At 42.4% G+C, this 22,066-nt stretch overlaps 1 protein-coding gene across 2 annotated transcripts; it reads right to left on the bottom strand.

The window, feature by feature from the left end:
• Window positions 1-901: 901 nt before the first annotated feature.
• LOC106599302 (cullin-1) lies at window positions 902-19,899 on the bottom strand. 2 transcript variants are annotated; one of them, XM_014190464.2, is made up of 22 exons: window positions 19,880-19,899; window positions 9,783-10,138; window positions 9,355-9,532; window positions 8,996-9,163; window positions 8,851-8,901; window positions 8,634-8,724; window positions 8,368-8,531; window positions 8,063-8,225; window positions 7,213-7,343; window positions 6,960-7,067; window positions 6,759-6,865; window positions 6,528-6,576; window positions 4,254-4,385; window positions 3,914-4,031; window positions 3,632-3,708; window positions 3,398-3,529; window positions 3,056-3,148; window positions 2,711-2,758; window positions 2,508-2,590; window positions 2,175-2,280; window positions 1,881-1,994; window positions 902-1,624 (listed from the first exon to the last, which is right to left on the bottom strand). In XM_014190464.2, exons 2-22 carry the CDS (start codon window positions 9,920-9,922, stop codon window positions 1,544-1,546), a joined length of 2,334 nt encoding a protein of 777 aa, XP_014045939.1. In that variant the 5' UTR covers window positions 9,923-10,138; window positions 19,880-19,899; the 3' UTR covers window positions 902-1,543. The 2 variants fall into 2 exon arrangements, with proteins under 2 accessions (XP_014045939.1, XP_014045938.1); XM_014190463.2 differs by lacking the exon at window positions 19,880-19,899 and adding an exon at window positions 12,137-12,441.
• Window positions 19,900-22,066: the final 2,167 nt, after the last annotated feature.

Below are 22,066 nucleotides of genomic sequence, written 5' to 3'. Positions count from 1 at the left end.
CATTATAAAAATACTGTAAAGGAAAATGACTCAAGTAAAAGTGAGTCACCCAGTAAAATCCTACTCGAGTCAGTCTAAAAGTATTGCTAAAATATACTTAAGTATCAAAAGTAAAAGTATAAATCATTTCAAATTCCTTATATTAAGCTAACCAGATAGCACCATTTGTGTCTTTTTTTATTTACGGATAGCCAGGGGCACGCTCCAACCAGACATAATTTACAAACGAAGCATGTGTTTAGTGAGTCCGCCAGGTCAGAGGCAGTAGGGATGACCAGGGATGTTCTCTTAATAAGTGTGTGAATTATACAATTTTCCTGTCCTGCTAAGAATTCAAAACATAACGAGTACTTTTGGGTGTCAAAGAAAATGTATGGAGTAAAAAGTACATCATTTTCTTTAAGAATGTAGTGAAGTAAAAGTATAAAGTTGTAAAAAATATAAATAGTAAAGTACAGATACCCCCCAAAAAACTACTTAAGTAGTACTTTCAAGTAGTTTTACTTAAGTACTTTGCATCAATGCTAGTTTGCAGTGATATTGATGTACATTCTGATGAAAGCTGATCATGTAGCAACCTTCAGTTCTAATACCCACAAAATCCCAATTTATCCTGTTGACAACAAGCTTTATTTGAGCTTAACAGTTAACAAATGACTGGTGAAGAACAGCTATGTCATTTCTGGATTGTAATGTCAAGTAACCAGCACTGACTTAAAATATCCAGGTGACATGATTTTTCATTCCTGCAGGCCTACACCCCCAATTATATGATGGCCCTGGCCCCCAAAGTGACAGCCTGAGCACAGAGCATAAATTCAGTGCACAGTATATATCCATTAATGTCATATCATCCAAACTTTTACATCAGTTTTGAAGGAAGAAAGACCATCAGAGGGCATACAGAAACCTTTAACTTTTATTTACCACATAAAAAAAAGTGAACCACACTATACAAATGGTTTTCTGGTAGCAGGTAACAATGCAGATTACACTTCTAAGGGCCTTTTTCAAACACACAGATCGCGCTCTGGAAGTGCAGCTAAAATTGCTCATCTTTTTTTTTTAAAACACGTTCTTCATTTGCTCCTGCCACGTAACGCAGCAGTGTCTTAATAGCTTCTCCCCTATTATGTCTTTTTGCTCCTTAAATGCAGATAGGCAGTAGCATGCAACCCTCGGTGTGAAGGGTTTTGATTGGGTTTTTTGTAATGTTAACTTTGCAAGATAAAGGGGTAAAGGTCTCTGTCCATATTTACATATCAAAATGTATCTGTCGAACCTGAGCAGTTCAGATGGGATCTTCAAACAAACACTGGGCGAGCAGCTATCCCATAATCTCAGAGTTTAAAGGGAAGTCCAGCTTTAGCAACCACCTTGATGATTCAGAAGACTTTTCATTCTTCTTTATGTTTTTTATTTTTCTCCTTCGGTGCTCGCATTCCTGACAACATTGGCCAAATGTCAAAAAGAATGATGTTTATTACTCAAGAAACAACTTAAAAAAAAGAAAGGTGGAAGGGTGGAGAACAATGAAAAGGTTTTAAGCCAAGTAGCTGTAAGTGTCTTTCTCTCCGTCGACACGCTCCAGGTACTCCTTCTCTATCAGGATGTCGATGCATTTCTGATAGACAAACACACATGACCATTATTACCATTACTAACACGGCAGATGTTGCATAGAGAAAGTGGTTTCCATAAACCTACAGGAAACAACCATAATGTAAAAACACAGTATAGATTTGTTACATTTCTGAAAGACAAACAAGACCGTTCCTACCATGGCAGGTGTTGCATTTACAGTATGTGGTTCCATGAAATCCTCTGGAGTCGCAAAGTAAATTGCCATCTAATGTTCCCTAATCTAATGCATAATTTACCTTGATGACGGGGACTCTTGGTTTAAACCTGGATGACAGCTGGTTCAGAACCTCTGCCAGGAGCTGCTGATGTTTCAGCACTTTACGCATCTTCATGATTCTCACGATGGCTGCCTGCAGTAGGGTGGAGGAATACAACAGAACAGCCTTAAACAACAATATTCTAGACTAGAGCCAGTCATTTGTGCACGATGGATGATAAACATCGATTTTTGTGAGCGTTAACGAGTGCTTGAGAGTGTGTAAATGTCAGTGAAACAGAAGAGCATGATGATGGACTGATGGACAGTGTACCTGTATTAGCAGTTTCCTGTCCTCCTCTATGTTCTTGTGAGTGGTTTCCTGCTCCTGCTTCTGCTCTGTCTTCATTGGCACGTTAATGTTCACCCGAAGTTTCTTGCTGTCAAGATTAAAATCAAAACCTGCTATCAGCAACAGTTCATGGAATCGATACAGTACAGTAACATCATAAGAATGATGAACATCTTTTTTTACACCATTTGTACAGTTGTGATCTACACTGATAACATGGGCTACATCCCAAATGGCACTCCATTCCCTACGTGGTGCACAATATAGGGAATAGGGTGACATTTGGAAACAGCCATGGTGAGTGTCATCACTCACTTTTTGTATCCCAGGAAGAGTTTTATTAAGGTGTCTGGTTTGAACTCCACTTCATCCACATTTGCATTCTCATCCTCCAGGACCTGGACAAAAGAACATGGCTTAGGTCCAAACTTTCAAAGAGACTCTACAGTGCTGAATGGTGATTCCCTATCAACTGGAGTTATTTCTGTCTAACTGCTAATAAGAGGCACAAAACTTACCAGCAATTTGGACTTCAACAAGATTTGCAACACTTGTACCAAAATGTCCTGTTGGGGGGAAAAAAACAAACCTTCATCAAAATGTATGAAGCAAATTAGTGGGCTGTTGCTTTCAGCTTATATCTACACATCACAGCATAACATCTTCATTTGAAAAACCATCCATCAAAGAGAATGGTCTGTCTGACAGTATCTTTTGAATTACATTTATTTTGAGTAACAGACAAATACAACAAATGTACAATGTGGACCCAGAGGATATCACTTGAAAGTATTCATTAAAACGCTTGTTTCCAAAGTGGTCCTCGATGGTATACTGGATCCCTTAGAGTTGTCAGTACTCACTATCTTGATCTGCGTGCTGTCAGTGAGCTGCTGCACTGTGTAGACGTCCTCAGTGTTGTATTGTAGTAAGATGGCCATCTGGAAGGTAGAAGCCTGGGAGGACAGGAGGAGCAACAGGGAATACGTCAAAACCATCTTACAGTACAGGATACAACGGCAACTCAGCTCCATGCATATGGTTGATTTGTGGAATTTTTTGCTTGTTGACAGCGAGCACACAGCAGTATGCTCCAGTATGTTTGTTCAACAATGTTGGTTGATTAATGAATATTCACAACTTGTGAGAGTCTGAAAGGACATTATTGCATTTTATTTGACCAGAGAGACAACAGCTGTACTCGCCTGTAGAGTGTATCTGTTCTTAAAGCAGTTGGTGACCAGCTCTCCTTTGGACAGGTGGTAGAGCCAGGTCAGCTTGCGCCCGCTGTGTCTGCTGGCGTAGAAGGCCGTGAACCTTTGGTAACTCCTCTCCAGCTGAATGAGGGAAGGAGTGAAGAAAAGAGAGAACGGTGAGTAAACAGGGATCAATGTCAGTTAATTGAGTCACTGTGGAGGAGATCCGTTAGTGTGTCTTACCTCAGAGGGCAAAGCAAATGTACAGGACTGCTGGAAGGGCCAGGAACCAGAACTGAGGACCTGGATGCTGAAGTCCACTGGGATATAGACACACAAACAGATCAGCAATCTTCTTACCATAGTTCTTTGTTTCAAAGAGATTCTTTGTTTTACAGTTTGGTTAGGATAACACAGGGCTGTAGATTAATCTCAGTAACCGAGTTTCCAATAAACTCCTTTCTGTCATAATGAATCCCAGAATCTGGAAACTCTCCTTTTGCTCATTAGTCACATTATACTCACAGTCCAAAGGCTCAGAGTTGGTGAGGTGCTTTTTGAATTGTTCATTTAGGTCTTTGCTGACGCCGATGTCCTGGAACATGCGCTGGAGTTTAGAGGTGTACTCGAAGCCGCACGCTTGCTGTTGGGAAAGAGGGCAGGACATACCATTAAAACAGGGGTGACCCCAGGTAAAACACAGTCCAAACACTGAGCAACCAGAGAATATCTTACGGATTGTAATTCAACAAACCAATCAAAATGCAATGGCAATATCACAATAAAATCTGCAAACTGATCAAATGTGTTTCAAGGCAATTAAAGGCATTGTCATGAGGTGAACAAGATTTCAGTTGTGTACTACCTTCAGTTTGGAGATCATACTGGCTTCAGCATCGTCACTGGCGCTGTTCTGATGGACTAAACGCTTAGCCAGCATCTTGGCGTAGAACTTCTGGAACACATCTTTGTCCTCTATGTACTTAAAGACCACCATCTAGGGAAGAGAACACATAACAGTTAGATATAGAGTTGTGAATAGAGATCACGTAAACCAACTAAAATACAACATCAGACTGAAGGAGGGGGAGGAGATTGGGTCTGTAATGAAGGGCAGGCAGTTGTGGAAGTCCCAGTTTTCATCCTGTCGACTCCAGATAACCAGATGAAGTACCAGTGGCCCGTGTTTTCTCATTAAAGTGTTTATTGGTCTCTTGGCTGTCGTCAGAGCTTTTAAACTAAATACTAAACCATCCTTTCATTTCTGAGTGTGATGGCACCGGGGACTCAGGATGTGGCTGCGTTGTTGATGTCATGTTAATCAGGCCTTTTGATTTGAACATATGGATTGTTTTCGTTTTGTAGGCTAGGCTACCTAATTAATTATTTATGGATCAAGCCTTAGCAGTCATTCTGATCTTGTTCCCAATGATCAGTGCTTTAGTTTATTATGTTGCTGTCCAGCTGTCCATGTTTTTTGTGCAATAGCATTTTGATTTGAACATCCGAAAAGTTTGTGCGTGTAATAGGCTATTTAATTTATATATGTTACAGCACTTTGGTTTCACTAATAAATATGCTGAAATGGAACCAAATTATCATTTTTTGTCTTCAGTCCTTTTTACACTGAACAAAAATGTAAACGCAACATGTAAAGTGCTGGTCCCATGTTTTCATTAGCTGAAATAAAAGATCCCAGAAATGTTCCATACGCACAAAAAGCTTACTTCTCTCAAATGTTGTGCACAAATTTGATAACTTCCCTGTTAGGGATCATTTCTCCTTTGCCAAGATAATCCATCCACCTGACAGGTGTGGCATATCAACAAGATGATTATTGATCACTACACAGGGGCACCTTATGTTGGGGACAATAAAAAGGCACTCAAATGTGCATTTTTGTCACAACACAATGCCACAGATGTCTCAAGTTTTGAGAGAGCATACAATTGGCATGCTGACTGCAGGAATGTCCACCAAAGCTGTTGCCAGATAATTTAATGTTCATTTCTCTACCATAAGCCGCCTCCAACACAGTTTTAGAGAATTTGGCAGTAATTCCAACCAGTCTCACAACCACAGACCATGTGTATGGCGTCGTGTGGGTGAGCAGTTTGCTAATGTCAACGTTTTGAACAGAGTGCCCCGTGGTGGTGGGTTTATGGTATGGGCAGGCATAAGCTACGGACAACGACACAATTGCATTTTATCGATTGGTAATTTGAAAGCACAAAAATACCGTGACGAGATCCTAAGACTCCTTGTGAGGCCCAGTTTTTTTTTAGGTATCTGTGAACAACAGATGCATAACTGTATTCCCAGTCATGCAAAATCCATAGATTAGGTCCTAATTTATTTAAATTGACTGATATGTACTGTAACAGTAAAATCTTTGAAATTGTTGCATGTTGCGTTTATATTTTTGTTCAGTATAAATAGGATAGATGGACTATATGGGCTACGGTAAAGATTGAATGTAATAGTCTGTCTTTAACCAGCCTGAGTAGGCCTATAACTCAGCGTTATACTCTTCCTACTCTACTTAGCGTTTAGAGAAATTAAGCAAATTGGAAATTAGCTATTGTCAGGCTCGTTAATGCGATGCAGGGCCACGGTCAGTACATGTTTACGTTCTGGAACATTCAATTGAAAGGAAACGAGATTCCGTACTGAACGACCAGTTGAAAAACTGTGAGGAGTTGGGTTGTGGGTTGGGGAACGCTGTCAGCCTGGCCACTGCCCATTAAATACGTCACTCATTGCTTCAAGTCACACCTCGACACACCCACCAAACGTACCTCAAAGTCCGTTCAAGAACGTTTTGGGAAACGTGTCTTTCAGTACCAACCATTCCGCAATGTGGCAAACGTTTAAACTAACCGAACGCACCTCATGTCTGTTGAATTTGCAAAAATCCACCCGCACTCGGCCCCACCTCACATACTCAGCCAGTCAGGAGTCGCTACTGCATGGCGGCCGTGGCATACTGCATACAGTATGTACTGAACAGTATGTGCTGAATAGTATGCGACGATGAGTGCATAATATGCAGTTTAAGTATGTAGTACGCTAGTATGGGTATTCAGACATGGCCAGTGTGACAGCTGAACACTTGAGAAAAAGCAGTCCCCCAACTTACCACTTGGTTTAGTGTGTCTTCCAGCTCTGCCTCCTCTGGGTTCTTTGAGCTGTGCGAAATAAAGAATTTCATTTAAAATCAATGTCAATGTGAACCATTTCAGAACAAACGTCAATAGCAATACTGGAGTGCAGGCTACTGCCCTCAAGCGTGCGTAGACTTGAATATCAAACTGTGGGTCTGGAGTTATGTGTTGGGTGAATGCATCAGAGGAGAGACTGAGTGACACACCTCTTCTTCAGCAGAGAGTCACAGTATCTAGCCAGCAGCTCTGGGGATTTGCTGGACGACTGTACCATCTTGGTCACAGCATTGTTGTTTATGAAGCGTCCACAGGCCTGGAAAAAAACTATTCAAACTTAACAGCAACAGTGTGCGTGACACCACATGAAAACCTCTTACACCACAAAATATAGTCAAATTTGACCATACCTTGTCCAGAGCAGCAACAAAACCAGCGTCGTTGTTGAACGCTGACATTACTAAAGCATTATACTTTTTGTGGACGTCTAAGATGGTCTGGACATACATTTTGGGATCCTGTGGTGAAGTAAATGAAAACAAGAAAGTCAAGGATAACCCAAGTGAACTGGAGAGAGTGTCTCAGATGAATCCAATAAAGATGTGAACCTTTGGGTAAAAAGTATGCGAAAAATGTCACTATTTTATCCACCCTAGTTCTTACATTGAGAGCCGCTTCTCCACACTTCTCTATAGCAGCAAGGCCCTGGTTGTATATGTGCGTCTCCAGGAGTTTTTTCAGCTCTCCCAACCCATCAGTGATCCGGGACACCAAATTGTACATCCGCCCAAGGTCTACACAGAGAGATATATATATATGAGAATAAATGGTGATAACCACAAACATACATTTACACAGCCAAAGCTCACATGGAAAGTACATATACAGTAAATGTACATATAGAAGTACATACACTGAGTGTACAAAGCATTAGAAACACCTTCCTAATATTGAGTTTTGCCCTCAGGAAAGCCTCAATTCGTCAGGGCATGGACTCTACAAGGTGTCAAAAGCGTTCCACAGGAATGCTGGCCCATGTTGACTGCAATGCTTCCCACAGTTTCAGTGTCAAGTTGTTGAATGGATGTCCTTTGGTTGGTGGACCATTCTTGATACACACCGGAAACCTTTGAGTGTGAAAAACCCAGCAATGTTGCAGTTCTTGACACACTCAAACCGGTGGGCCTGGCACCTACTACCATGCCCTGTTCAAAGATACTTAAATATTTTGTCTTGCCCATTCACCCACTGAATGTTAAACATTCACAATCCATGTCTCAATTGTCTCAAGGCTTAAAAATCCTTCTTTAAATGCATTTGTTTCCCCTTCATCTACACTGATTGAAGTGGATTTAACAAGAGACATCAGTAAGGGACCATAGCTTTCATCTGGTCAGTCTGTCATGGAATGAGCAGGTGTTCCTAATGTTTTGTACACTGTGTACAAATTTATGGAAAGTACACAAAGCAAAAAGGCAAGTCTGGCAATTGCCATCTGGACTCTCCTCTGTACCTTCATTTTTGTCAGCGTCAAGAAGATTCTGGAACTCTGTGTGGAAAATCTCCAGGTGCTTCTCGATGAGCACCTGCTCACACTTGCGGGCCAGCTCGTCCTGCGTGCTCTCATGGAGGTACACTTGCACCCTCCGCTGCTCCTCCAAAAGACGTGCCTCCGCCTGAGACAGAGGGAGAAAAAGAGAGCAGAGGGAGACCGATAGAGATGGAGAGAGAAAGAAGGATTCGGTTAACATTTTTACACTAAACAAAAGCCACAGATAAAGCTACTATTTAGCTTGATGCACAGGTTTGATAACCTACCTTCTTCATGTACTCAGTAACAGGGTTTTGTTGCAGGAACTCTGTGCTCTCTCGTGTGTAGAAGCGCTCGGTGTCCGCCAAGAACTGAGTCTCAAAGTATTCTTTGTAGACCGACAATGTGGGGCCTTTGGCAAAGGCATCGTCCTCATTGAGGCCCAACTCAACTAAAAGACACACAACTCCACTGTCAGCGCCATGAAATTAGATTTTGCACAATAGTTTCAGATTGGTTGACCAACACACAACTAAAATATGCCAGGACCTACCATAGGATTGGACGACTCCACTGATAAGCCTGGTGTTGATGGTCTCTCCGTTACGTTCCTTCTCGATGAGCTTCAATACAGCATTTGTGACCTTAGTTGCGGGGGGAAATAAATGTAGGGTAAATGCCTTCAACAAAATGTACATTATCACAATCTAGTCACTAATCAACTAAGACTGGGAATAACTTTTCCACAGCTGATCGGAGGGGATACTCACTTGTTTATTCAAAGGTCTGAAAAGGCATTCCCTCCATGTCACCAAAGCGAGCTGAAAGGAGAAGAAAGCATGGGGCGAGGCATACGGTTGAGAAAACCATCTAAGATGAGATCTGGGTTAAGAAATGTATTGTCTTTCGTCTTACGGAGTAGATTTCATAGATCCCTTTGCGCCCCTCGTCACACTCGCGGCGGACCCAGTGCCGGTTGAGGTAGGCACAGATACCATTCAGCACTTTGCTGGAGAATCTGTAGTCTTCCCACTGCTGTGTGTAGAACTTTAATACACTCTCATCCATCAGGTCTTCTCCATCCTACAGATGAAGGGAAAAGAGAGGGAGAAGACTGATATTTAGTTAAAGATAAGCATGCACATGTGGTAGGATATTTCATATGCTTCCTTTAACCTCTTTTGAAAGGGCTTATGAGAATTAACCAGTATTCAATTAATTCAGTCACTTCATTGACCTCAGTCCATTTAAAAAGGTACAGGAAAGAGCATTACCTTGAGCAGGTTGGTCAGGTAGTTCTTGAGGAATTCCTTGAGTCTCTTGTAGAGCTCCAGGCCCACAAACTGGGCCCCTCCTGGGGTGGGGGCCTTTTTGGAGGGCTTGGATGGCGGGGGCCCTGCCCCACGGGCCTGATTGGACTGGTGCACACTGGTACAGTAGTTATAAACGTGTCTGGGTGGTGGGTTAAGGCAACAACATAAATGTAGAAACTGAAAATACTGACAAATGGATTATCCCCAATTATGCTTCAAACTGATGCAAACCTGTGCCATAAAAACACAAAATGCATTTTTTCCAGCTTCGCCATTTTGTTTGACTAACCAGGCATAGAAACCATCCGTTAACTATGCCCCTTAATAAACACACACCGGGAAGTACATTAGTCAAAGAAGCCTCGCAGTGCATCTATGTGGAAGGATACGTGTAGAGTTCCATGTATCGTGCTTTGGCCATGCTCTGTCTGGTGTACACCTGCTGTATTCCTGCTCGCAGGTCATCCCAGATCTGGTCTAGGCCAATCTGTTTCAGCCCATGAGGGTTCTGGCTTCTGTTGGATGACATTGTCTCTTTGCTTGTTGTTGCTCTCTTCTCAGTTGCTCTGCGTCACTTTTTGTTTTATCGCGTGTAATGAAACTGTCAAGAGCTACTCCTCCATAAGGTGATGAAGAGAGAGGCCACAATCCAACAAAGACAAGGTGGGGTCTTCTCTTCAGAGTGGCAGACGATATTGGAAGACCCCCTTCAAGTAGAAATCAGGAGAGCACCCTGCCAAGAGACCTGCAAACACACACACAACAAAAAACATTGTAAGAAAGGAGCACACATTTGTATAAGTCACATAGTGCAGACTCTGAAGTGTAAGATAAAATGTTGGAAAAATAAATTAGCTCAATATATGCACTCTTTCAAAACTGCTTCCATTATAGACTACACTACACACCAAAATGATTGGAATAATTCCCCTGCCACACAAAGCTGCTCTCTAGACATGTGCTAATGTATGACATATTGTAAGAGATTAGCCTAGTCAGTGTTATATTGGACTCTAGCCTCCCATTGATCAGGACCTAGCAGCTGGGCCTGAGGCCTGACCTTCACTGGTCCTGAATATTGTAACTTTAATACAGTGTCAGTAAGTGTGCCTGTCCACCGCAGTGCAGCGCTGCCTGGGGGGAATATGGCTGACTGGATTGGGCTTTCCTTCAGCTTGAAACCTAAACCCTGCTGCCCTCGGCTTCTGTTTACCATGTGCATGGCGGGGCTGATTTCCGGCATGGAGAAGGAGATCCTTCAAGTATAATTGAATAATACATTGAAGGTAGAGAAATTACAAAGAAAAAGAACAACCATGATTAAAAAGGAGACAAGAGCGCAGAATTACGATTTCAAAATTATGTAGGCCTAACCTGATCTTGTTTCATTACTGTGTTTATGTATGCAAATATGTTAATTTATATTCTACTAAGTCTTAGAATACAACCATATGATAATATCCTTGGTTACTAGAGACAAATGTATCTAATAAGAATATGACTTTTCTTGAATCCAGAAACACTGCATGCACTTTGCATGAATGACAAACATGAGATGGTAACATAACTGGTGGGCTTAATCGTTTAATAACCGACTGTTCAAGATAATTTGTTACTCCTTCAGTCAAGGCTCAATTATTCATAATCTTATCAGAGACAGGGTTGGCTCTCTGTAACCATGGCAACAGATGCAGATAACGCAGAAAACTCACTAGAAAGAGGTAGCCTAACCTCTCAAAGTGGTGTGGGTGCTATGGATGGAGGGAACTAGCATATGTGCAGTAAAGGTAGCTTGCTGCATAACAAAGTTCTCAAACAGTGACACTAATCCAGTTCAACAAATAAACTAATGAAACTTCGGACAGTTGGCAGCAAAGAGGAAGCTACATGATCAAAGGGATAATAACGTTATGTTTGGGCAAAATGATTGTTGTTAGCTACCAGCTAAGTGACAATCTCGGAATGCCTGGCTTGCAATACGTCGTCACATATCTATTCTCTGTCTATTGTTAGCTAGCTCCATAGCTCACTGTCAGTTGCACAACTGTTAATATTGATAACTAGTAGGCAGCTAGCCAAAGGCAACATCGTTGTAGCTAACATTAGCTACAGTAACTTTATCTGGCTATAAACACCTGTACAGTCTTCCGGCACGATCTAGCTATCCAGGGAAACTTCTGAGTTTGTAACTAACTAGCTTTATCATGCCATGGCTAAACCTGTACATTAATATTAACCTGGTCAGTGAAGCGTAAGCAACAATAGCAGTTAGTAATGATTTGGACTAGCTGACGCTAGCATGATTTGCTAGGTGTATGTAGCAAGCTAGTAACACCAAATAACTACTCGATAACAAGACAAACTGCACATTGTGATTGACGACTGTTATTTAGCTAACATAGGGCATTGGCTAGTACTAACATGATATATAGATAACTAACATTAGCTAGCTAACTAACGTCACCGCGAGAAATGAGGCCTGTTGTTTGGGCGCAATGCTAGCTAGCGAAGTTAGCTGTTCGCAGAAGGCAGCCGAGATAAGACAGCCAGTCGGTGGTCACTGTATAAACACAACACAAAATAGTCTAGTGCGCGTTCAGTTTTTGTATAACCAGTTAGCTAACCTAGCTAGCTAAATAGGTACAATAATAGCAAAGTTCACTGGTGATATGTGTAACTAGCTATGCTTAGCTACTGTACTAGCTAGCTAACAAGCGAACGTAGCTAGCCGACGTTAGTTTACCATCGTCCAGTAGCAGTAGTGCTTGTTCTTGGCTCCAAATCAAAGAAAACAGTGCAAATTAGACACAAATACTACGTTTATAATCCGAGTAGAGTATTGAAAAATCCCCTTCCCAAAATAAATCCCCCTTTCCCTCTAAATTATTTACTTTCACTGCCACAACAATAGCTGCGGCAGTGTATAGAAATAACACTTTATAAATCTGCGTTCACAGAAAGATGTCCCATGGAATTTGAGTGTGGAATTTAACGTTCCGTATACGGTTGGCGGATAATAAGGCCATTTTGTTCCATGTCACAGCCTGGTTTGTGAGAATGTCAAACTTCTAAGGAAAACTGATTGATAATGATGTATACCCCTACTACAACAGAAAACAATTCGTGTCGTCATATTCTAAAACATCCTGTGATTTTAATATGGTTTTACCGGTCTGGCTCTGGCATAGTTTGATGAACCAGGCTACAATCAGCTAGATGGTTCCCCTTCCACTCACCACCAAATGTTATTATGAGAGGAAGGCTGGCAGTGGGAGAAAATTGAGTAAGATGGATTTTGGCAGTTCTGTAACACTGAGATGGGTCTGGATGCTTGATGTTACATCCAGTATAGCATCCAGCTCAGAGATAAAACGTCCTGCATAGCATCCAGCTCAGTTACATCCAGCATCCAACGTCCAGCTCAGAGTAACATTCAGCATCCAGCTCAGTTATATCCAGCATCTGACTTAGAGTTAGTTACATACAGCATCAAGCTGAGAGTTACATCCGGCTCAGACTTCAAATCAAATTTTATTTGTCAATTTTTTTTAATGATTATATTTTTTATTTAACCTTTATTTAACTAGGCAAGTCAGTTTAGAAATATTTCTTTACAATGCCGGCCTACCCCGGCCAAACCTTGCCCTAACCCGGGCGACGCTGGGCCAATTGTGCGCTGCCCTATGGGACTCCCAAAGACAGCCGGTTATGATACAGCCCGGGATCAAACCAGGGTCTGTAGTGACGCCTCTAGCACTACGATGCAGTGCCTTAGACAACTGCGCCACTCGGGAGCCCGAATACAACAGTTATAGACCTTACCAGGAAATGCTTACATCCAACATCCAGCACAGAGTTATATCCAGCATCCGACTCAGAGTTACATCCAGCATCCAGCCCAGCGTTACATCCAGCATCCGGCTGAGAGTTACATCCAGCATCCGGCTGAGAGTTACATCCAGCATCCAGCTGAGAGTTACATCCAGCATCCGGCCTCAGTGTTACATCCAGCATCCGGCTGAGAGTTACATCCAGCATCCTGCTCAGCGTTACATCCAGCATCCGGCTGAGAGTTACATCCAGCATCCAGCTCAGCGTTACATCCAGCATCCGGCTGAGAGTTACATCCAGCATCCAGCTGAGAGTTACATCCAGCATCCAGCTCAGCGTTACATCCAGCATCCGGCTCAGCGTTACATCCAGCATCCGGCTGAGAGTTACATCCAGCATCCAGCTCAGCGTTACATCCAGCATCCGGCTGAGAGTTACATCCAGCATCCAGCTGAGAGTTACATCCAGCATCCAGCTCAGCGTTACATCTAGCATCCGGCTGAGAGTTACATCCAGCATCCGGCTGAGAGTTACATCCAGGATCCGGCTGAGAGTTAAATCCAGCATCCAGCTGAGAGTTACATCCAGCATCCGGCTGAGAGTTACATCCAGCATCCGGCTGAGAGTTACATCCAGCTCAGCGTTACATCCAGCATCCAGCTGAGAGTTACATCCAGCATCCAGCTCAGCGTTACATCAAGCATCCATTTTGACACAACGTTGGAAGTATGCTTGGGGTCATTGTCCATTTGGAAGACCCATTTGCAACCAAGCTTTAACTTCCTGACTGATGTCTTGAGATGTTGCTTCAATATATCCACATAATTTTCCTTCCTCATGATTTTGTTTAGTGCACCAGTCCCTCCTGCAGCAAAGCACCCCGACAACATGATGCTGCCACCCCCGTGCTTCACGGTTGGGATGGTGTTCTTCGGCTTGCAAGCCTCCCCCTTTTTCCTCCAAACATAACGATGGTCATTATGGCCAAACAGTTCTATTTTTGTTTCATCAGACCAGAGGACATTTCTCCAAAAAGTATGATCTTTGTCCCCATGTGCAGTTGCAAACCGTAGTCTGGCTTTTTTATGGCAGTTTTGGAGCAGTGGCTTCTTCCTTGCTGAGCGGCCTTTCAGGTTATGTCAATTTAGGACTCGTTTTACTGTGGATATAGATACTTTTGTACCTGTTTCCTCCAGCATCTTCACAAGGTCCTTTGCTGTTGTTCTGGGATTGATTTGCACTTTTCACACCAAAGTACCTTCATCTGTAGGAGACAGAACGCATCTCCTTCCTGAGCGGTATGACGGCTGCGTGGTCCCATGGTGTTTATACTTGCGTACTATTCTCTGTACAGATGAACGTGGTATCTTCAGACGTTTGGAAATTGCTCCCAAGGATGAACCAGACTTGTGGAGGTCTACAATAATTTTTCTGAGGTCTTGGCTGATTTCTTTTGATTTTCCCATGATGTCAAGCAGAAGGGGCACTGAGTTTGAAGGTAGGCCTTGAAATACATCCACAGGTACACCTCCAATTGACTCATATGATGTCACTTAGCCTATCAGAAGCTTCTAAAGCCATGACATAATTTTCTGGAATTTTCCAAGCTCTTTAAAGGCACAGTCAACTTAGCGTATGTAAACTTCTGACCCACTGGAATTGTGATACAGTGAATGATAAGTGAAATAATCTGTCTGTAAACAATTGTTGGAAAAATGACTTGTGTGCACAAAGTAGATGTCCTAACCGACTTGCCAAGACTATAGTTTGTTAACAAGAAATGTGTGGAGTAGTTGAAAAATGTGTTTTAATGACTTCAACCTAACCATTTTATTACGTTTGCAATTGCAACAAATAATCTGCTCAGACCCCAACCAAGGAGCATTAAAAGTCGTGCTATAAATTCTCAGACAACCCAAAGATTCCTTGATGCCCTTCCAGACTGCCTCTGCCTACCCAAGGACGTCAGAGGACAAAAATCAGTTAACCACCTAACCGAGGAACTCAATTTAACCTTGCGCAATACCCTAGATGCAGTTGCACCCCTAAAAACTAAAAACATCTGTCATAAGAAACTAGCTCCCTGGTATACAGAAAATACACGAGCTCTGAAGCAAGCTTCCAGAAAATTGGAACGGAAATGGCGCCACACCAAACTGGAAGTCTTCCGACTAGCTTGGAAAGACAGTACCGTGCAGTATCGAAGAGCCCTCACTGCTGCTCGATCATCCTATTTTTCCAACTTAATTGAGGAAAATAAGAACAATCCGAAATTTATTTTTGATACTGTCGCAAAGCTAACTAAAAAGCAGCCTTCGCAAATGGAGGATGGCTTTCACTTCAGCAGTAATAAATGTATGAACTTCTTTGAGGAAAAGATCATGATCATTAGAAAGCAAATTACAGACTCCTCTTTAAATCTGGGTATTCCTCCAAAGCTCCATTGTCCTGAGTCTACACAACTCTGCCAGGACCTAGGATCAAGGGAGATACTAAAGTGTTTTAGTACTATATCTCTTGACACAATGATGAAAATAATCATGGCCTCCAAACCCTCAAGCTGCATACTGGACCCTATTCCAACTAAACTACTGAAAGAGCTGCTTCCTGTGCTTGGCCCTCCTATGTTGAACATAATAAACGGCTCTCTATCCACCGGATGTGTACCAAGCTCACTAAAAGTGGCAGTAATAAAGCCTCTCTTGAAAAAGCCGAATCTTGATCCAGAAATTATAAAAAACTATCGGCCTATATTGAATCTTCCATTCCTCTCAAAAATTTTAGAAAAAGCTGTTGCACAGCAACTCACTGCCTTCCTGAAGACAAACAATGTTAATGACGTCAGACCGAGGCTCTGCAACTGTCCTCGTGCTCCTAGATCTTAGTGCCGCTTTTGATACCATCGATCACCACATTCTTTTGGAGAGATTGGAAACCCAAATTGGTCTACATGGACAAGTTGTGGCCTGGTTTAGATCTTATCTGTCGGAAAGATATCAGTTTGTCTCTGTGAATGGTTTGTCCTCTGACAAATCAATTGTAAATTTCGGTGTTCCTCAAGGTTCCGTTTTAGGACCACTATTGTTTTCACTATATATTTTACCTCTTGGGGATGTCATTCGAAAACATAATGTTAAATTTCACTGCTATGCGGACGACACACAGCTGTACATTTCAATGAAACATGGTGAAGCCCCAAAATTGCCCTCGCTAGAAGCCTGTGTTTCAGACATAAAGAAGTGGATGGCTGCAAACTTTCTACTTTTAAACTCGGACAAAACAGAGATGCTTGTTCTAGGTCCCAAGAAACAAAGAGATCTTCTGTTGAATCTGACAATTAATCTGGATGGTTGTACAGTCGTCTCAAATAAAACTGTGAAGGACCTCGGCGTTACTCTGGACCCTGATCTCTCTTTTGAAGAACATATCAAGACTGTTTCAAGGACAGCTTTTTTCCATCTACGTAACATTGCAAAAATCAGAAACTTTCTGTCCAAAAATGACGCAGAAAAATTAATCCATGCTTTTGTTACTTCTAGGCTGGACTACTGCAATGCTCTACTTTCCGGCTACCCGGATAAAGCACTAAATAAACTTCAGTTAGTGCTAAATACGGCTGCTAGAATCCTGACTAGAACCAAAAAATTTGATCATATTACTCCAGTGCTAGCCTCCCTACACTGGCTTCCTGTTAAGGCAAGGGCTGATTTCAAGGTTTTACTGCTAACCTACAAAGCATTACATGCGCTTGCTCCTACCTATCTTTCCGATTTGGTCCTGCCGTACATACCTACACGTACGCTACGGTCACAAAACGCAGGCCTCCTAATTGTCCCTAGAATTTCTAAGCAAACGGCTGGAGGTAGGGCTTTCTCCTATAGAGCTCCATTTTTATGGAATGGTCTGCCTACCAATGTGAGAGACGCAGACTCAGTCTCAACCTTTAAGTCTTTACTGAAGACTTATCTCTTCAGTAGGTCCTATGATTAAGTATAGTCTGGCCCAGGAGTGTGAAGGTGAACGGAAAGGCTGGAGCAACAAACCGCCCTTGCTGTCTCTGCCTTGCCGGTTCCCCTCTTTCCACTGGGATTCTCTGCCTCTAACCCTTTTACAGGGGCTGAGTCACTGGCTTACTGGTGTTCTTCCATGCCGTCCATGGGAGGGGTGCGTCACTTGAGTGGGTTGAGTCACTGACGTGGTCTTCCTGTCTGGGTTGGCGCCCCCCCCTTGGGTTGTGCCATGGCGGAGATCGTTGTGGGCTATACTCGCCCTTGTCTTAGGACGGTAAGTTGGTGGTTGGAGACATCCCTCTAGTGGTGTGGGGGCTGTGCTTTGGCAAAGTGGGTGGGGTTATATCCTGCCTGTTTGGCCCTGTCCGGGGTATCATCAGATGGGGCCACAGTGTCTTCTGATCCCTCCTGTCTCAGCCTCCAGTATTTATGCTGCAGTAGTTTATGTGTCGGGGGCTAGGGTCAGTCTGTTACATCTGGAGTATTTCTCTTGTCTTATCCGGTGTCCTGTGTGAATTTAAATATGCTCTCTCTAATTCTCTCTTTCTCTCTTTCTGTCTTTCTCTCGGAGGACCTGAGCCCTAGGACCATGCCTCAGGACTACCTGGTATGATGACTCCTTGCTGTCCCCAGTCCACCTGGCCGTGCTGCTGCTCCAGTTTCAACTGTTCTGCCTGCGGCTATGGAACCCTGACCTGTTCACCGGACGTGCTTGTTGCACCCTCGACAACTACTATGATTATTATTATTTGACCATGCTGGTCATTTATGAACATTTTAACATTTTAACATTTTAACATCTTGACCATGTTCTGTTATAATATCCACCCTGCACAGCCAGAAGAGGACTGGCCACCCCTCATAGCCTGGTTCTTCTCTAGGTTTGTTCCTAGGTTTTTGGCCTTTCTAGGGAGTTTTTCCTAGGGAGTTTTTCCTAGCCACCGTGCTTCTTTCACATGCTTTGCTTGCTGTTTGGGGTTTTAGGCTGGGTTTCTGTACAGCACTTTGAGATATCAGCTGATGTACGAAGGGCTATATAAAAATTTATTTGATTTGATTTGAAGTGTATGTAAACTTCCGACTTCAACTGTACATCCAGCATCCAGCTCAGTGTTACATCCAGCAGGATGTAACTATAAGCTGGATGTAACACACTTCAAAATAAGAGTCCCCCAATTTATCATGCCAAAATAAAAGTCATACCAGCATTACTGATTTTAAAATATGTCAAGCAAAAATAAAAGTCTTGCATTTCCAATTTGAAAATAAGTCCTGCGATTTCAGGTGTCAAAATAAGAGCCTCAATTGGAAATGTGAAAATAAGTTATCGAATTTCCTATTTCAAAATAAGAGTCCCTCGATTTGTCATGCCAAAATAAAAGTCTGGGCAATTTCCAATTTCAAAATAAGAGTCCCTTGCTTTGTCATGAACATAAGTAATGCAATTTCCAATGTCAAAATAATAGTACCTTGATTTATCGAATCAAAAAAAAGTTATATAATTTTTTATTTTCAAAATAACAGTAAGTTTCATTCCAAAATATGTCCTGCATTTCCAATTTCAAAATAAGAATCATGATTTGTCATGTATGTTTTTTTTATGTATGTTTTATTTCAATAGTAATATAAAGCCCCAGTGGAGAATGTCATAAAATTAATAGTCAAGGCACAGATATACAGTGCTGTGAAAAAATATTTGCCACATTTCAGATTTTCTGTATTTTTGCATATTTTTGATACTGAATGTTATCAGATCTTCAACCAAACCCGAATATTAGATAAAGGGAACCTGAGTTTACAAAAAATATATACTTATTTGATTTATTTAATTAACAGTTATGCAACACCCTATTCCCCTGTGTGAAAAAGTATTTGCCCCCTTACACTCAATAACTGATTGTGCCACCTTTAACTGCAATGATTGCAACCAAATGCTTCCTGTATTTGTTGATAAGTCTCTCACATCGCTGTGGAGGAATTTTGGCCTATTCTTGCATGCAGATCTACTTTAACTTAGTGACATATGTGGGTTTTCAAGCATGAACTGCTTGTTTCAAGTCTAGTCACAACATCTTTGACTAGACCATTCCAAAACTTCAAATTTGTTGCTTTTTGACATTTTCATGTAGACTTGATTGTGTGTATTGGATCATTGTCTTGATGCATAACCCAGCTGTGCTTCAGCTTCAGCTCAGAGATGGAAGGCCTGACAATTCTCTGATACAGAGCAGAATTCAGGGATCCTTCTATTAACGCAAGTCCTGAGGCAGCAAAGCATCCCCAAACCATCACACTACCACCACCATTCTTGATCATTGGTATAAGGTTCTTACTGTGGAATGCAGTGTTAGGTTTTCGCCAGTGACAATGGGACCCATGCACTCATTATTGTAAGTCGCTCTGGATAAGAGGGTCTGCTAAAAAAATTCAAATATACTTTTGACTCATCTACCCATAGAACATTCTTCCAAGAGTCTTAATAATCATCCAGATTCTTCCAGGTGCTTTTTGGCAAACTTGAGTCAACGTTTTGGACGAGATGGGTCCCATTATGTCTGCCGAAAACCAAACACTGTCCCTATTTTTTGTTAATAGAAGAATTAAGGAATGTGAAGAACCAGCTTCTACTGTAACTGCTCACATACCTGCCATGATGTTGTCCTGTGCGGGGAAGGCCACTAGGGCCTGGTTGCCAGTCTTGTCAACTTCTTCCCCAACATCTGCTCCTGGCTCACCATCAGCCTCAGCAGGTCAGGAGCTGTCGGGGTAGTCTGCCATACTAAAGTCTGGACTGCTGGGTGGCCAAGACACGAAGCTGGCCTGCAGGGGCTTCCCCGGGTCATCCTTCAGGCCTTTATATACTCTTTGGTGAACTGCTCATTGAGGATCATCTTATTCTGCATCTGGGCCTTCTCTTTAGCCGAGATCCTCTGGCCCAGTTTATTCAGCTTGGCCTCAGTCACTTTCAAGATGCACTCGAGGGGCTGGTACAGGTGGAAGGGGGGCAGCAGGTCTGTCTGAACCGTCTGCAGCGATGGGGTTATCCTGTAGGGGGCTCAGTCACTGCTTACACAGCCACACAGGACAACAATCGGTTAGCTACAAGGTTTTACCATCCAATATTACAGTAATCATTACCTGTAACGCTTTGATGTCTTGTGCAGTTAACTGATATCTAGTTGTCTTCTTGGATAGGGAATTAGCAAAGTTAGACCTATATTTACTGTTGGACTGACCTTTTGTTGAGGACGGGTGGAGGTGTTGTGATGTTGGTGGGTATTCTGTCTGGCTCTTGGGGAGGCCAGAGCGAGGGAGAGACAGAGAGAGAGAGAGCCAGAGAGAGGTACAGAGGGAGCCAGAGAGACAGAGCACTTGCTTGGGGAACACTTGCTTTGGCAATGTTAACATATGTTTCCCATGCCAATAAAGCACTTGAATTGAATTGAATTTAATTGAGAGCCAGAGAAAGAGAGAGACAGGGAGAGAGCCAGAAAGAGAGAGCCAGAAAGAGTCGGCGAGGGAGAGCCAGAGAGCCAGAGAGAGAGAGAGGGCCAAAGAGAGAGAGAGACGGAGAGAGAGCCAGAGAGAGAGGAGAGAGAGAGACTAGACAAAGAGAGATAGAGAGACAGACATACAGACAGGAGAGAGAAACAGACAGACACAGAGTGGGTTGTGCATGATGTGACTCACCAGGGCCAGTTACCAGGATTTTCCGGTCTGAAAACTAGCCACTTCAGCCAGGAGGTCATCATTTAGCCTTCTCCTGTCCCTATCATCATCTTCACTGGAGGACGACTCCTTTTCATAATCCGCACTGAGGGGTTGAACAAGAGGGGCCCTCAGTCAGAAACTCTACAGGTCAGAAGCTACAGTCTCTGTCAGAACCTTTATTCTCAGTATAGAGCTCTATAGAAGATCAGCACTTCATCAATCTCAAATGCCTACTGTATATTAGAGCCAGTTCCAAATGTTCAACCGTAAATATTCATTACATTTTGTTAATCGTTATTATAACTGGTCATGGGAACATGTCCATCTATTTAACTATGTTGTTACATATAATGACTGTGTTCGAATGTATGCAGGCAAAGCATCTAAAGAAGCATGCTTGCTGCAGACAAAATCCATACTGTAAAACCTTAAAATGTTATGTTTGTTCGGTCATAAGACCTAACATCCAAAGCCAAAAGAACACAGTGGTTCCACATTGCCAACTGCAGGTCAGCATTAAATTAACTTAAAACAGGGGGTAGAGGTGGGTTTAAAATAGAAGAAAAGAGGGGAAAGTGATAAGAGAATTATCTAATAAAGGTAAATGAATCAATAATCCATTAAGAATTAGTAGTTATGTAGCATGGATAATGAATAATCAATGTACTGAATGTTAGTCCCATAAAGTCTAGTAGCGGATGGAGAGGGAGAGAAATGTGTGTGTGTGTATTTAGTGGCCCCAAAGGAGCAGTAGACATGTGTGTGTGAGATACCGGGAGTAGCCTTCAAGGTTCTCCTAATCTATGGGGAAAGGAACAGGCAGTGCTGGAACAGTGGTGGGAGGTCAAGGAAGAGATACTGTTCACCTACTGTTTGTGCGTATGTGTGTGCATAGGTTATCTACTGTTGGTGTGGAGGTGTGTGCGTAAGCGGAGAGAGAGGATAAAAAAAAGATCTTTGTGCATGTTGGGCAGAACGTTCTCTGAATAAAGCCGAATGAACCTTTTGCAGAAAGCTGAGTCTTTGCCTAATTATTAACCCATTGTCTTACAAACCTTGGGAATTGGTCAAGGCTTATTGATTGTTAATTATTATCATAAGGATAGAAAATTCCTTTGACA

The sequence above is a fragment of the Salmo salar genome, chromosome ssa03 (genome assembly GCF_905237065.1).
Source record: "Salmo salar chromosome ssa03, Ssal_v3.1, whole genome shotgun sequence".
NCBI lineage: Eukaryota > Metazoa > Chordata > Actinopteri > Salmoniformes > Salmonidae > Salmo > Salmo salar.
This window is presented reverse-complemented; position numbering and strand designations above follow the sequence as displayed.

Coding starts and splice junctions, on each gene's coding strand:
- LOC106599302 (XM_014190464.2), bottom strand. CDS start 9,922: ATGTCATCCAACAGAAGCCAGAACCCTCATGGGCTGAAACAGATTGGC. Junction 7,344..8,062: donor TGACGCTGACAAAAATGAAG/GTACAGAGGAGA, acceptor CTCTCTGTGTAG/ACCTTGGGCGGATGTACAAT. Junction 6,577..6,758: donor GACTCTCTGCTGAAGAAGAG/GTGTGTCACTCA, acceptor TATTTCGCACAG/CTCAAAGAACCCAGAGGAGG.